The 15,359-nt window shown below is 40.8% G+C and overlaps 1 protein-coding gene across 2 annotated transcripts in view; it reads right to left on the minus strand.

Annotated features, from left to right (window-relative positions):
* The window catches only part of LOC306704401 (FERM domain-containing protein 5-like), a gene marked incomplete at its 5' end in the record, with an annotated part of 58,983 nt that overhangs the window by 4,876 nt on the left and 38,748 nt on the right, over positions 1 to 15,359 (minus strand). The window contains 12 exons of one of the 2 annotated variants that reach the window (XM_079170746.1): positions 1,216 to 1,322; positions 1,446 to 1,514; positions 1,687 to 1,761; positions 1,857 to 1,948; positions 2,355 to 2,418; positions 3,799 to 3,887; positions 4,150 to 4,237; positions 7,268 to 7,391; positions 8,055 to 8,152; positions 10,427 to 10,505; positions 10,664 to 10,706; positions 11,792 to 11,896. In XM_079170746.1, the coding sequence (XP_079026872.1) occupies positions 1,216 to 1,322; positions 1,446 to 1,514; positions 1,687 to 1,761; positions 1,857 to 1,948; positions 2,355 to 2,418; positions 3,799 to 3,887; positions 4,150 to 4,237; positions 7,268 to 7,391; positions 8,055 to 8,152; positions 10,427 to 10,505; positions 10,664 to 10,706; positions 11,792 to 11,896 (1,033 nt within the window). The remainder of the gene's footprint in view (positions 1 to 1,215; positions 1,323 to 1,445; positions 1,515 to 1,686; positions 1,762 to 1,856; positions 1,949 to 2,354; positions 2,419 to 3,798; positions 3,888 to 4,149; positions 4,238 to 7,267; positions 7,392 to 8,054; positions 8,153 to 10,426; positions 10,506 to 10,663; positions 10,707 to 11,791; positions 11,897 to 15,359) is intronic. The other variant, XM_079170747.1, reaches the window with a different exon arrangement.

A 15,359-nucleotide genomic window follows, 5' to 3' on the forward strand; every position in this document is an offset into this window, starting at 1 on the left:
CAGGCTGAGATATTATTACCAGTGGAAATGCCAGCGCAGCGACAGAGCACCGGGACAAAACACAGGGGGTTTGTTTCAGTGTTGCAACAGTGGGTTGCAATGTCAAGAGCCTTCTCTCGATGTCGATGACAAGAGGGGGGCTAGTTTTACAAAAGACCGTCTTCGTTGAAAACACTATGCTGTAAGTTTATTTATTTTTAGCGATGCTTGTCAACGGAGAGCAAATTTACTCACAATGACAGCATTGGCGAAAGGTTAATAGCCTGTTGGAGAAAAGACGGGTCAGTAAGTGCCCTTTATAAACTGACTTTTTTGTGTCAAAATACTGCCGCAAGCCACTGGCTCTAGGAGCTTGTGTGTGTGTGTGTGTGTGTGTTTCAGAAAGAGCACACCAAGAGAGAAAGGGCGAGATATCACACTAAGTGAAGAGAATGACTGACACTCACAAGTGGGGGATTGTTCACATGGAAAGGCTACATTGTCCAAACAGGATATGAGTGTATTCAAATTCTGTGCCTTAAAAAGGACCCCAGATGAATTATAACAGAGTCACATGGACTAAGAAAGTGATTCGCAACTGAATTGTACCCGGGGTGTATGTAGTTGCCAGAGGTTTGTGGAGTAGCTCAAGTAATTAAAAAAATATATTTTTTAAAGCCACATGTTGAGTCAAGCTGTAACACATGAACACTAAGTATAGCAATTGAGAGAGCATTATCTATAAGTCATGAATAAACAGTTAGATAAAAGTAATTGATTGAAATAGCTAAAGTATTGGATAGATGGGTAAACGGTTTAAGGTAACAAATGGTTGAAATAATTGGGTAAAAGTAATTGTTGAATGATGAAACAGCTAATTGTAATGGATAAATAGTTGAAATGTCAATTCTTCAACTGTATAAAAATCATTGTACAATATTTGCTTGAATTAAATAGTATTTAATAATCCCTTTTAAATAAATTCAAATGAAAGGATTTGTAATATGTTAGGTGTTGTTGGATAAAGTCAGGGGGTGCGTCTCGATAAAAGATTGGGAACCCCGGGACTAAGACTTGTGCATGTTCACTGACCAACATCTGCTTCGCACTGATGGAGATGGTCTCATTCTCTCAGCCCAGATAGTTTGAGGAGCCACAACTCTGACCTCCCGTCACAGCCACATTTTTAGTTTTTACTTTACAGTATTTCTCTGTTCTTTTGAGTGTGTGTTTTACCCTCCATGATAGAGATGTGCACAGCTCTCCGTCGGGTCCTTGGCACACTGGTCAAACGAGGGCCGTGGGTGATGGATGGACAACTCCTACTGGGCACCATGCCATGCCTGGACAAAAACACACAGCCATATGCGCACATCACATACATAAAATGAATAAATCATTGTTAACCCACATTTAGGGCTGCAGGCAATATCTTCCTCAGATTTAACATTTTTAAGGATTCTGACCTGTGTATCTCAGGGGGGTCTCTCTTAATTTTGGCACTTTGTTCCATCACCTCTTTTGCAACTTTTCCACTGAGAAAACATAAGAAAAAGAAAACCTGTCATGTGACTTATTAAAAACTTGAGGACTAAATATAGGACTGTTACACCAAAGGACATATACAATTTCCAAGGCTGTTCTTAATAAGTAAATATGTACTTACTTATACTTATGTGTACTTAATATTCTTACTTAAAAAGTTACCTGTATCTAAAGCGACTACCCTTGAAGAAGAGATTACTGCTGGACACAGTGCGGACTTGACTCGACTTCTCCAACCTGTGAGAAAAATGGAAAGAGAAAACATGATTTACATAATAATGAGAAGCGTTACGCCCTTTCTGCACTTTTGTGTTGCAGGTCTGGTGACTCACTTGAAGAAGGCCTGATTCTCGACTCCACACTTCCACAGATGCTTACAGGCATCGGGTGTAGGTGCAAAGTATGTCAGTATGATCTTCTTATCCTGTAACATGTCCAGCACAGTGACTCACACATATATTATACGTTTATATAACTCATACTTCAACAAGACTCCATGTGGTAATTGTCAATACATTTTCATCATGTGAAGAGAAAATGCATAGTCTTCTGTGCTCGTTTTACTGAGCTCTTTGCCACAGGGCATTACGACGGATGAGTCAATCCACACAGTATATTAACCAACACAGACAGTGGCTTTAGTTGGTCTTTTGTCTGCTAAAACCCATAGCTACCACACCTTTTTGTCCAATTTTTGCCATTTACATCACTATTAAGGATAGATTACATAGGCTACACAGTGGCAGCGCTCCATGCATAAAACAAAGCCACACTCATTTAACTTCCAAAGGCTAGAAAAGGGAAGTTTTAAATAATGCATATACTCCTACCTCCGTCTGATTTGCATATATATGGAATGTCTTTGCTTCAAACTTGAGTTTGGTCACCTCCTCCCTGCGTTTGAGATACACGGACAGACACACAGACAACAAAGGTCAGACAGATAGAGAGGGAAAGTATGACGAATGGAAAAGGAAGAAGACAAAGTGAGAAAGAGAAAGAAAAAGCCACAAATAACAGAACATAGAGAGAGATGGAGGGAGAAAGACAGAAAGAATAAAGGATAAAGGTGGCAAAGCATTTGGAGGCAACAACAGTGTTTCATTTTGGTGTTGAAAATCTCGACATATTGAATCCCATCACAGAAAATTACAAGAATAAGGTGCAAGAGATTTAAAAAAAGAAAGTATGTTGTATATAAATGAAATAGTATAGTGTGCTGTAGTGTATTATGTGTGACAGCCCCTCTGTTTGGTTCCTCTGCTGTGTCTCTTTCTATTTCCAGGGCTGCAGACCTGATTGGGGATTAATAAGTGGCATTGGTCACACCTGGGCCCGCTGTGCCCCATAGATAAAAGCTTGTGCAGCAGAATTCATTTGTTGGCAGATCTTCTCTCAGTCCTTTGTTGTGGCTTTGGTTTTACAGCACAACACCTGTACAGCATGTTTTCATGCATCCACTCCCTACTACTGACTTTACAGATTCCTCCCATCAATTTATTTAACTTATATTGTTTTACTTTTTAGATGATAAATCACTTTATTTGTGTGTCTCCTGGTCTTGCCAGGCTGTGAAGTATAAAACAAGTCAAAATGTAGCATGCTATAAAACGGCAATACAAGTTTTTTTTCTGAGAAAAACACAGTGTTGTCACAGTCCCACCCTGTGTCCGTGTGCCTTCTGGCTTTTTGTTGGGACAGGACTGATGTTTTCAATTAAAGACTGTCTGGCGTTATGGTCTTTTTGGTTGCCTGTGTTGCTTAGTGTCTCCTTGTTTCTCTCCGTTATTCTAGTGGATTGAGTTTTTCTTGTTTTATTCATTCAGTGATACATGTTTAGTGTTTCCTGTTTGATTTTGTTATAAGCACCTCATGTGTCTGCCCGCCCTGATTAGTTTCACCTGTCCCTCGTTTACACCCTCCTTCCTTTGTGTGTTTCTCCTGTTTCACGACTAGTTCGTCTTCTTACCTTGTGCTTAGAGTTCCAGCCTGTCTTTCCATGTGGTTTTGTTTTTCTCATGTTTGGTGTTCCCTGTGTTTTGGATTTACCTGCTAACTGCTTCCTGTCTGTCGTTACCTGTCTGGTTACTGTATGTGTTTTTATTTCTGTCTGCTTTCCACCTTGCGCTGGTCTATATGGAGCATTTTAAATGTACTTTTTCTTGACACAAACAGCTACAAAGTCTTTAAAATGTGAGCATGCACATGGCCTTTGATTCACATATGGTTATTATCTAGCATCATGTACAGTTTTAACTGTTCATCTTAACTCACCATTTGAGGAAATGAATCCTCCTGTTTCCTTGCAGCACAGTGAATCCAAAAGGAGTAAAAGCCAGAAAAGCTGGGTTGCCTGACACATCCTGAAAGGCACATAAACCCATGTTTTTTGTTATTTTAGATTCATAATTTTAAATCACAGTTAGATCATATTTTCTTGTTAATGTCCTACATTGATACATGACACTTTAAGACAGTAGTATAACAATTCCATTTTGATTGACTTTAGTTCAGCTCACATTTACTCAAAAATTACTCATTGCATCAAATTGCACATTAATAAGCTGAGACTCATGAAAAGCAAAAGGTCTTAATTACAAAATACATTTGTTTTGTAAAAAACACCTTGCACGGATGAGGGTCCACTCCATAGGTCTCCAGCCTCTGAGCCTTCTGGAGGAAGTTGAGCTCTGACGTTTCAGGACTCTGTCCTCTGAGAAAAAAGAACAAAATAGTCAGTTAATTGGCTTCTGTCACAAACAACGGTCAACGCTTACTGTGTGTAACCATTATTCTATTTCATCATCATTTGATTCAAGGTTTGTGCAATTTTTTGATAAATGAGGTGAAACCAAAGCATTTACTCTCTGTCAAACATCAACACTCTCTAGTTTTGAAGTCAACCAGTATTGTGATGATTTTTCCCTAAAATGGTTTCAGGTACAACTTTTACCTGTGATGACGCTCGAGTATAGGGAGATGCATCTTGATTGTTCAAAATTCTGTCAAACAAGATGGAGGAAAAGAGCGATAGAGGGCAGTGTAGGATCAAACCAGTGCCTCTGTTCTGGTGTTGTGTGTGTGTGTGTGTGTGTGTGTGTGTGTGTAAAAGTCTGAGCTAAGAAAAGAGCAGAGAAAAATGCAAATGTTCCAATAACAAATAGGGTTGATTCAAGTGAATTATCAGCTAGTAAATCAAACTAAGGTTGCACAGGACACATTATCATTCTATATGAGCACAGGTTAAGCTCATATCTGAGCACTGGAATGTGCATGTAGTAGTTCAGCAAATTTAAAAAGTCGAGCCAACCTCTTGCCGTAGGCTACACAGGCTATCATCCTTTTCCAACATCACCATTGTTAGTGGATTAGCAACCAGAGCTGCTTAACCTGATGATGCAGTAGCACTCGCACACCAAAAGTGTCTCACACTATGTAGAAGAATGAGTGGGGATTGTGACATCCCCACCTCAGATCTGTCCAGCATACTGGCAAAATGCTGTGAACTGTTCCCAGACTCTTTGAACTATCAGCACCACCAAGGGGAACAAATCCAAATTCAGTAGACCATTAATGGTTGCCTGAGCACTGGCTTCTGGCCACTGTGGAATTGTAGGAAGCGCTCTGCTGGATGTTGCAGACTGTTGCTTTCAATCGCCAGGCTTGAGTAGAAGTCAGAGAGTGTAGTGAATCTGTAAATGAAAATGCCGATGCCTTGTTTTGCAGAGGTGCAAGTCTATCGAACCTGCATGAAGGCTGTATAGAGGGGTCTGGCAGGAGCGTGTTTGGTTATTACCAGTTATGAAATTGAAATAATAGATATCAATAAAATGAGTATTATCAATAGGATTATTAACATATATTAACAATACCGGGGCATCACCCTGGAATCAGGGACCAATAACCAAACTGTGGATTAGGTCTTAAAATTGGTGTTTACTCAAAAGGTCAATAGTCAAAGTACTATTCCACATTCAGAGTGAACAGTGAAGGGTTGAATCTGAGCGCTGACTAACAGCTGTCATCACAACACATATGCACAAAATAATCACAGAAAACTGCTCTTTAAAGCTATAACAATTTATTTATCTTCAACAATACTGATCAAAAATCAACAATAAAAATCAAGAAACATCTATTATACAATTACAAGTGGGGAGTATATGAGTGTGTGAATGTGTGTGTGTGTTTGTAAGAGGGGGAGGAGAGATAAAAAGAGAGAGCAAGACGGCGGACATGGTCACGTAGTGGTTACGTCATGCAAGACTTAACAATAGCGGTCTCGGTTATTTAACGGGGCAATAAGACACAATGGGGGACGCGCTTACACGCCACATGTGTATGAAATAAGCGTAACAGCGTATATGTGTGTATGTGAGTGTGTGTACGTGTGTGTGGGTTAGTTAGAAAACAAGAAAACAAAAGAAAAGCACTCAAAACAAGGCAGATCCTCACCTCAGCAGTAAAGTTCAGCAAATGTAACTTTATCACACAGAAGCCCAACTGGTGAACTCAGATTCAGAAGCCGCGGCACTGGACCTTTAACTAATAAAGTACAGTTTACCGACTTTACTCTCAGTGGCTGATCCAAACACAACACTGTTACAGCAGCAACAAGCAGAACAGTTATGTTACACAGCACTGAGCGGGACTCGGCGGTCCGTAAAATACACAATAACACGTTAATAGTACAGAAACAAGCAAGGTTACAAACACACTATGACCTATCTCTGCCCGGACAAAAGCCTCTTACTTGAGATTGCTTTGTTGTGGTTGGTGTGTTTCTTCGGACTTGTCCGGCGGAATTTCTCCCGCTTAGGACCAGGGACTGACCCACAGTGTGTAGGCGGGTTAACTGGCGAGCTGATTCTCATCCGATGGCGGACAAAACAGCGAATGTTGACTTGAAGGAACCGGGAATTCCGTGACCTTCCTTCTGGAGGTTAAAGTGGCGGAGCACGGGGCAAGTTATCCATTTTCCATTCAGGATCCAAGTGTGTTCTTGAACACAAAACAGTCTGTTGTTCGGCAGGCGAAGTTAGGACTATTACTTAGGTTTTTCTATTCAAATACATCAACGTTGTTTCACCCCCTCTTAGCAACGTGAGTCGCATGGATGGTGCAGGGTAAAGGTATGCGCCGGTCTATACAGCCTGTGACATCATGGCTGTGTCACAGGGACTCCCTGGGGTTCCCGTGGCCCTCGTCGAATGAGGCACCAGTGTTGTGGTTTGAACCAAATCTCATACTTTGGTGAGATTTTGATGCCTGTTTTGTGGTTGGCGCCATATCACAATCTAGGCTTTCAAAATGACATGCAGGCCTCTCTCTTTGTTTCAACCACATGGTGAAGTCCCATCACAAGTATGTATTATAGCCTATGCGTGTTTTCCTCTGATTTCACATGTTTTTATGAACCATCTTACATCCTGAATGTTAATGTTTCTGTGTAAGGCTGAACACCCACGGACATCCTCTTTGTTTGTGTTTTACGCATCCAGGCTTCCCCTGGTAACCCTATTCAACGTCACAACGGTATGACTTGTGGGTAATTCCTTCAGACAAAGTCTGTGGAAATGCAGACGTATGGAAGGTGTGCATAAAAAGCTCAAAATATCCGCTCTCTATGATTTGTCATTGGGACAGCCCTAAGCCCTCATGACCATTAAGGCGACGTGCCTCAAAGTCTGTGAGTCAGTGAGTGTGAACATTGGGATTGGGCCATGGACAAGTGTCACCTTACATCAGCTCAGTCTTGTGGATGTCAGCAATCCGCCGCTCCAACTTCTCCGAGTGCTTGGGGAAGAACTGGAACTTGGAGCTGTAGCCCTCAGGGTGTTTCCCGGGGTCGTGGTCGCCAATTTCAGCTGGAAAATTTGAAAAAAAAAAGGTTAACTTCCATGATTGATGATGACTTTATAATCCACTTATTTAATTTTAAATTAAATTGCCCTACCAAATGTCATGGCTGACACTAGCTGCAAGTACCAGAAGTAGTCAATTCAAAGTAAAAACAACAAATTTAGATTTTCACGGTCCCCATCAGAATGAGGTTTCAACCTTTTGAACACGCTCTGCTTGCACATTTGCACACACCCATACAGTAAAGTACATATTGTATATGGCGAAGACAAACGCACACAAACACAGCTGGAAAGTGTTTATCAACAAGCCAGGGTCCTATGGGAATCCTAAAGTCTACAGTAGGTCACAAACATTATAAATAATATATGTCATATCTGCCAGACAAACCTCTGCCAGAGGAAATACGGTAATATATTTATAGTTGTAGTTTGGGGTGAGTTTTCTGACATGACGACCACAACTGTGGAAGTTCTGGGTAGACAACAATGTAATTAAAGCTCGTAATTTCCCATCAAAACAATGATTGAGATATAATATCTAACTGTCTCAAATGCACCAATTAGAAGACCCCATTGGCTTTCTGGTCAATATCATAAAGACTGCCTCGTGGGAGGATATTTGTGATGTTGGATAGTTTGACTCTACAACTCCCTATTTTGTCGTACCTTGTAATATGTAGGCAGCCAACAGAGCAGCATCGGATGTCTTGCACAGGAGGCGACCATGGTAGAGATCCCTCTTAACCTGCAGGAAGACGAGATATCTGTGGAGTGGAACACAGAGAAACTGATGTGGGTCATTATTAAGATAAGCCCGATATTGAAAGTCCTCTTCATGTAAACACACATGGTTGATGTTTACAATTTAAAAGTAAGGTGTCCCTTGAAGCAGCATGGGTGTCAAAAACATTGTTAGAAGAAGAAACCTTGAGAATTCTAAATTCTAAATTTGACTACTGTGAAATGTATGTTGTGTTAATGTGTGCTTTTATATGCGTTTGTGTAGCTATTGCTGAACCCATGTGTATTAGCTCAAGGCGCTGTTTTTTTTAAACAAAGACACTGATATAATGACAGCTCATGAGGCAGATGCCCTGTGTTTTCTAGTCTCCTTTAGATGCAATGTCTGTAGTTATTACAGATACGCTGCAGTACCTGTCAGCCCTACACGGTGAAATGTAAAATAAATGTAGCTAGCAACAACTCCATTACTCTAGGGCCCTTTCACAACCAATTTACAATTAACCTATAACCTAGAAAAAAATAAACGAATCTAAGATTGGCAATCCAAAGTTGCCTGGATCATTAGACACGGCACATTAAACCAACCTGAAGGCAGAACTGGAGGTAGGCATATCATTTGGAGAATTGATAATGATCTAAAATATGATTGCTGTTTTGCACTGTAGTCCACTGGGAGCAGCTGAATCTTCTGATCTTGTCAACAACATCCAGACATTACTCATATGTCAATTTCCCCGCTCAATTCCGCCTGTGATTCGGCTTCTCTCCGAGCAACAAAGCAATAAATAGTATAGCGTTACTAAGTACAGTCGGGATGTGTTGTTGAGCCTTTTTTACATCCTGCCTTGTAAAATTATATACAGTATAAAGACAGTGTAAAGCATGTCTATGCTTATCCACCATGCATTTGTGTGTCTGTGAGAGCTTCCAGTCAGAACAGATGGAGGAGGGTGGAGAAGCTGTCCCTTGCCGGCACTCCAGCTCAATCAAGAAGAGCTGGATTGCAAATAAGAGATTTCACTGCTTGGCAACCAGTCGAGGGATGTGATTTACAGGGATCTGTGCGCTCCGTAGCTCTGTGGCTCACTCCTCACAGCAGTTTGTTCAGCTGTCAAGGATGCCACACACAGTATAGTAGTGGCGAGGAGCTTCATGACGTGGCAGCTTACTGTATGAAAAAGAGAAAACTCAAATCCCCCTGCACACAGACTCACTGTTGAGCTTTGGATATTGTGGTTTTACTTTTGCATTTGTGTTACATTTATATTTGTTGTTCTCCCAATTATGAAGAAGGCAAACTGAAAACATATTTTCCATTCAAATCTATCATAAAATTATTTAATTTCAGTTTTCAATCAATAATAACAATGGTTACAGTCCTAAGAATTATGTATTGATCCAATTCTCAGTTAAGACAAAGGCAAACATTATTCCTGAAAACCTCTATTAAGCTGCGGTTTACTTATCCATGTTTAAATTATCTTAAAGATGGCTGCACAGGCCTTAAAACAGTAAGATATCAGAATACTTTTGATCGGATTTTATGAGACAGATTAAAAGAAAGGCAGACGATAAAAACACTCCCTTTGGTTTAATAAAACCAGCCCAAAGTGAGGTATTTTTTAATGCTACTGTACTGAGGTTTGCTCTCTGTCAGCATTTTTACACCGTGGTTATGACTTCCAAAAATAGAGTTGTATGGTGTTGTTGTCCCTAGTTGAATGTAATTAGATTCATATGCCACCTGTCAGACATCACTTTTTCCACATTATTGTTAATACCACCAGTGAGGTCAAACAGAACCAAGAGCTGTTATGAACAATCAGAACAAATTATATGAGAAGGGTTTCCAAGGATGTTCTGGTTGTCTGTGGAAAGGTTCGTAAAAATATGTCGATGTTATTCACCTGTTTCAGAAAACTGTGATTACTCAACCCCTTAGAAAATACTGGTGGCATCATGCAAGCTCTGATTTGTAGCATGAGATCATTTCATCCTTTGTTCATTTTGAGACAATTCACTAATTCAACAAGAAGCCATACCCTTTAGGACGTAACAATGTTAAAGGAGAGCAATGCTCAATCAGTGGAGTACGCTTTTAAGACGTCGCTCAATCCTACTGCCATTCATACAAGTTGTATTACATGATTACTGTAGTAGAAATGTCACAACTGTCACTTTTAAAACTCAATCAGAGGAAGACAAAGGGAGACATGAGAGGCAAGTTTTATTTCCGTCCATCCCTCAACCCCAACTCCCCATCTGCAGCCCATCAAGCTATCTTGAAATCTTACCTGGTGATTTCCTCTTTTAGGGCAGCTGGGTCAGGCGGGTAAAACTTGACACGCAAACACATGGTGAATGGAGGCTGGGCTGGAGAGAAAGACAAATATGTCAAATCTATTGTCATGTTTCTAATGTTGTTGGCATGTTTGGTGTGTTCTTCTTTTTCTTTTATAATTAGCACATATTTTCTTGAGGGTTTATTATTTAACCAACTAATCAACTAATTATAATCATTAAATACTTACATTTAATTTGTTTGGCAATTGACTTTGTAAACTCCAACCAATGCTGAAAGGGAGAGAAAGAGAGGTAACGACCTGCACTTCGGACACTGAATGCTTGGCGTCTAAACTGTCAGTCTGAAATCTGATTGCTCAGCAGCTGAACATGATGACTTGTAATCTATAGCTGGAAGGCGCGTTAGAATAACTATCATCTCCTTGCCTTCTGTTTATTTAGACCCCTTACAACACAGTCTCCATGCAGTCAGTGAGATGATGACACGCTGACAATAATGGAGCACTGCGTTCACAATACAGTAACTGTAAAACACAATGATGAACACCATTCTTCAAATGTCTCTCAGCTAAAATACAAAGATAAAGTCCAAAGTGGATACCACATTCCAGCCCTGAAAGCATTTGCACTCCCATCCATAGTTCAAAAGTACAACGATTAACAAATACTCGGTCCAAGCACTGAAAATTCACCAAGGACGATGTTAATGTCTGTGATTGATATTCATCTCAATCAAAGGTGGTTGGCCTTCGGCCAGTTTGCATAATTGACCAGCAGGCCTACATACCTGTCCTGAATATTTATGTAGAGGAGAAAAAAAGACTCATTAGATCAGTAAGGTAACAATATATACTAAAGCATCCGTCTCTCCCTGAGACACTTAATTGGTCTACAGACTCAAAAAGGTAGCGTAGAGATAGTCAAGACTGACTGTGAAAATGTGACCATAGAGGGTTTCTTATCCTTGCATCAGCTTCACAGGGTTTCCTTGGACCTTTTAAGATTTACATTTGAATTGTTATCAGCCTCAAATTCAAGTCTTGCCTGTTAAACACATCGCTGTATTACCTTTGACAACAGAAAATGTTTTTTTACGAGATAAGGGATTTGCTCTGCAAACTTGGGTGAACTAGTTTTTAAGGGGTCAAATTACTCAAAATCATTTCAGCTACTTCAGATGAAAGAATGACACGAGTGAGAAGAGAAGAAGATAGAGAGAATGGAAATGAAAGAAAGAAAGAAAGAAAGGAAGAAAGATGGGCAGATGACAGAGAGAAGAAGGTGAGACTGAACATTCAACTGAATTTAATCCAACTGAAATATGGTTGGGTTTATTATTACAAACTAATACTTACCCTCTGCTTGTCTGGGTCAACATATCTAATACCAAAGTAGTCTTTCTCCAGCAGGTTGAGATGGTGGCAGATGACGTCGAACAGGTACTGTCCCTTGGCATCCCGCTGAAAGAGAAATAATGAACCCCAATCAATGGTGCATATACTGTTACTGTATGCCAACAATGCCCAGACGAAGCAGCAAATAACATCACACATTTAAAAAAAAAACTAAAACATATCAATAGTGTCACATCTTTGGAGCCCCTGAGAAGTCAGAGAAGCCACCAGAAAGTGTTTTAATATTTAACTACCCTCAAGAGACATATATGAGGGCTATCAAATATTCATATTGAGGCAGCAGCCACCTGTGAAAGCTTTGAGAGATTTCTGCTGCAGAAAAAGACCTGGAGAAACAGTGAGACAATGTGTAGGCAAAGGATCAGGTGTGACAGGGAGTAGGAAAGGAAACAGGCCTGCTATCCGGCAGTGTGAGCGGGGCCATAAAGCTGCATCTGCCCCAAGAGACCTATTAAAAACGTATTCTAATTAAGTCTTTATTTAGATTTAACTGCAACAATAAGGTGCAGGCAAACAAGGCTGCCACTGCATGCATAACAAAACCAGCCATTAGATCACTAGGAATATACATAAGTACGGAAAACCTGTCGCTAACATCACTAACCTAAATTTGGGACACGAACACCGGTCTGCAACACCAATCTCTTGGTTGAAAGTCCTGTATTTTCTTCACCCATCCACCTCCTCACCTCTCTTCCCATACCGGCTTGCGTGACTTTTTTCAGTCTTTATACTATACGTCATCATACTCCTAAGAGCACGTTCTCTGGGTGTCTAGACTCAGATGGGAATGAAAACGCGCTGTGTTATCCTGCACAAGCTGTTCGGAATACATTTATGGTCAAGTTCAGCCCCTTTTGGAGCTTATATTGTAGAAACTTAAGTCACTGATATCGACACAGACACAGATTTCTCCAACTGTGCTACGTTCACTGTCCATATACGCTCTAGCTATCCTTCCTTCAGTGGCAAAGGACGCTTTAAAATATCCTACAGTACCCTTCAGAGGGCACACTGTGTGACACAAAACTGCACAGTCAGAAAGTCAACGGCAGATATATGAGAACGGAAGAGGAAAAGAGAAGAGAAAGACAAAACCAAATAAAGAGAAGGAGAAAACAGAGGGGGGAGGGAGAGAAGAAGCCAGGCCAGTTGACAGTGATTAATCTGTCTCAATGCAGCATGCCACAGCACAGCAATCAACAAGAGAGGACAGGAAAACATTGAACGAGTCATGTATGAACCATTTCCAATCCCTGTTGAGACATATCATTTAAGACAATGTGAGAATCTCCATGCTGAAGCCTGTTCACACTTCTGTTTGACTCAATATCAGATCAAAGGGCAGAACAAACACTTTTCAGGTCGCATGTGGCTTAAAGCGAAAATTCGCCACTTTTTAACAGTATGTTGATGTTCAATCAGAGTAGATCGGAAATGTATTTAATTGAAGTATTGCATAGTTCAGTGCTTACTATATTGACAGAGAAAGCTGAGTTCTCCTGCTCACGAAGATGCAGTACCTACATGTACAAGGATGCATTTCACAAGAGCTTCAGATGCTCGGAGGGTGCTCGCCTACAATAGCCTGTTGCACGGTTAATGCAGCCACAGCCTCGGCCCCCATCCGCTGCATTTCTTCTGCCATACCCAGGCATAATACGGCTGAATATCTGAGTCAGCCATAACACTGTGAAATGTATCCTCGTTCATAATATCGTCTGCAATCATGTTATGCCATTTTCTCTGTTGGAAATAGAGCTTGTTTGCAATACAAGAGAAAAGGGAAGTTGTTTGTGAGCGGCATCTAGAGAGCGCTCCCTGGCTACCCAGAAGTGGAGACGATAGAAACCCAAGCTGAAATAGCAGACTGTAGTTCTTCCTTGCCTCCAAATATGTCAATTCAAATCAGAACAACAGATTTTGTAGCTGCAAAGTCACCTTTCTCAGTCAATATGTCACGGAGGAATTTACTGCTTAAATCGACATTTACATTTATTTCTGTTCAACACAGCCACTGACTGAACTCAGTTTTTACTTGTGACTCCAGTTCTTTCGGCTGTTACCCTATTTCTCTCTCTCCCTGTACGTTTATGAGGCAGATTCATAAATCCTCAGGAGACATTTTTGCTCAGGTTGAAACATTTTCCACAAGCTTGAGCGAGCCTTTGTGCCCCCGTGAATTTTCGTTGCGTCTTTTTGTTGCTGGCTCTAAAATAGGGTTTTGCGTTCTGACTGAACACGGTCTTGTTGACAACATTACATATATCACACTGTATCTGCTGGTGTCAGCACTTCATTGAAAGCTACAGTATATCACCCATATTAAATAAAATATGAAAGTCCAAGATGTGACGAAAATGACACCAACATATTTGTAGAAAATGTCATGGATAAATGATATAATGATAATCCTGCATGAAGATTTGAATAGTGATTAAAGAGATTATATTACATTGAAGCACACAAACGAAGCATCAAGGAGGTATAAGCTTTAGTTAAGTCAACCCACAACGAAGCACAACCCAACCTAAACCTTGTCAGGTCTCCTTGTGTCAAGCTAAGCACTTGCCAGACCTTTCAAACGATGCACCAGGCTGACCCTCCAACCCTCCAACTCCTCTGTCAGTGTGTCTGTATGTCACTGTCACCACTTACACCCTGACTCACCAGGACAGGCCTGCTGACTGGCCCTGCAGCAAAAATAGAAACACACACTTCAATGTGCAGTCGTGCACAAGGAGTCTCCATCCTTCTTGCTCTATTATAAATGTCTTTGGTACACCTGTGAAACCTCTAGCTCCACAACATTTTCAGAGCATGTACCTCCCACTCTCTCCATCTGCTGTGCACCGTAGTGAAAACTAAAGAAATCCAGCAAAAAAGCCTTCCAAATGAATCATGTTGTTACCGCCTGTTTCCTTCTGTGTGCACCAGTGTGTTTGTAAATGCCATGCCTACGTGTTTGTGTGCTTGTGTGAGGTTCTTGATGATCCACATCCATGTTTGTGGTTATGAAACAATAACAGAGAAGCGGAGCGATTCATCTGAGTCCAACACTTCAGCAAATAGATGAAAAGGAAATTAATGAAGAATTCAGAACTCTGGTGAAAATGTCCTTACTCAAAAAAACTATGTAATCACACTTTCTACAATGGATTTATCAGCTGTTACAAACAGATTTTGAATGGTACGACTTAATAAAGAGCTTCTGATCTGGAGTCTTCTAGTGTCTTCTAGTGCAGCGCAGGTAATCGTATTGTCCCTGGTAATTTACCTGACTCTGCACTCTGATGCAGTTTGTAACGATGAGATCGAACCGCACTCTAACATTGCTCCGTGCTCATTGTCTGGCTCGACTGAACAGCATTAGAATAAAGCAGCAGTCTCTCTTGCCTATAGGCAGCTGACCAAACACTTATAATGTACATTAGGTGTTGTGTTGCATACTGATGAGACACACTGAACTTCAGTGAGCTGACTGAGGCTCCACTGGGACGCAAAGGTG

Source organism: Pholis gunnellus (genome assembly GCF_910591455.1).
Source record: "Pholis gunnellus genome assembly, chromosome: 1".
NCBI lineage: Eukaryota > Metazoa > Chordata > Actinopteri > Perciformes > Pholidae > Pholis > Pholis gunnellus.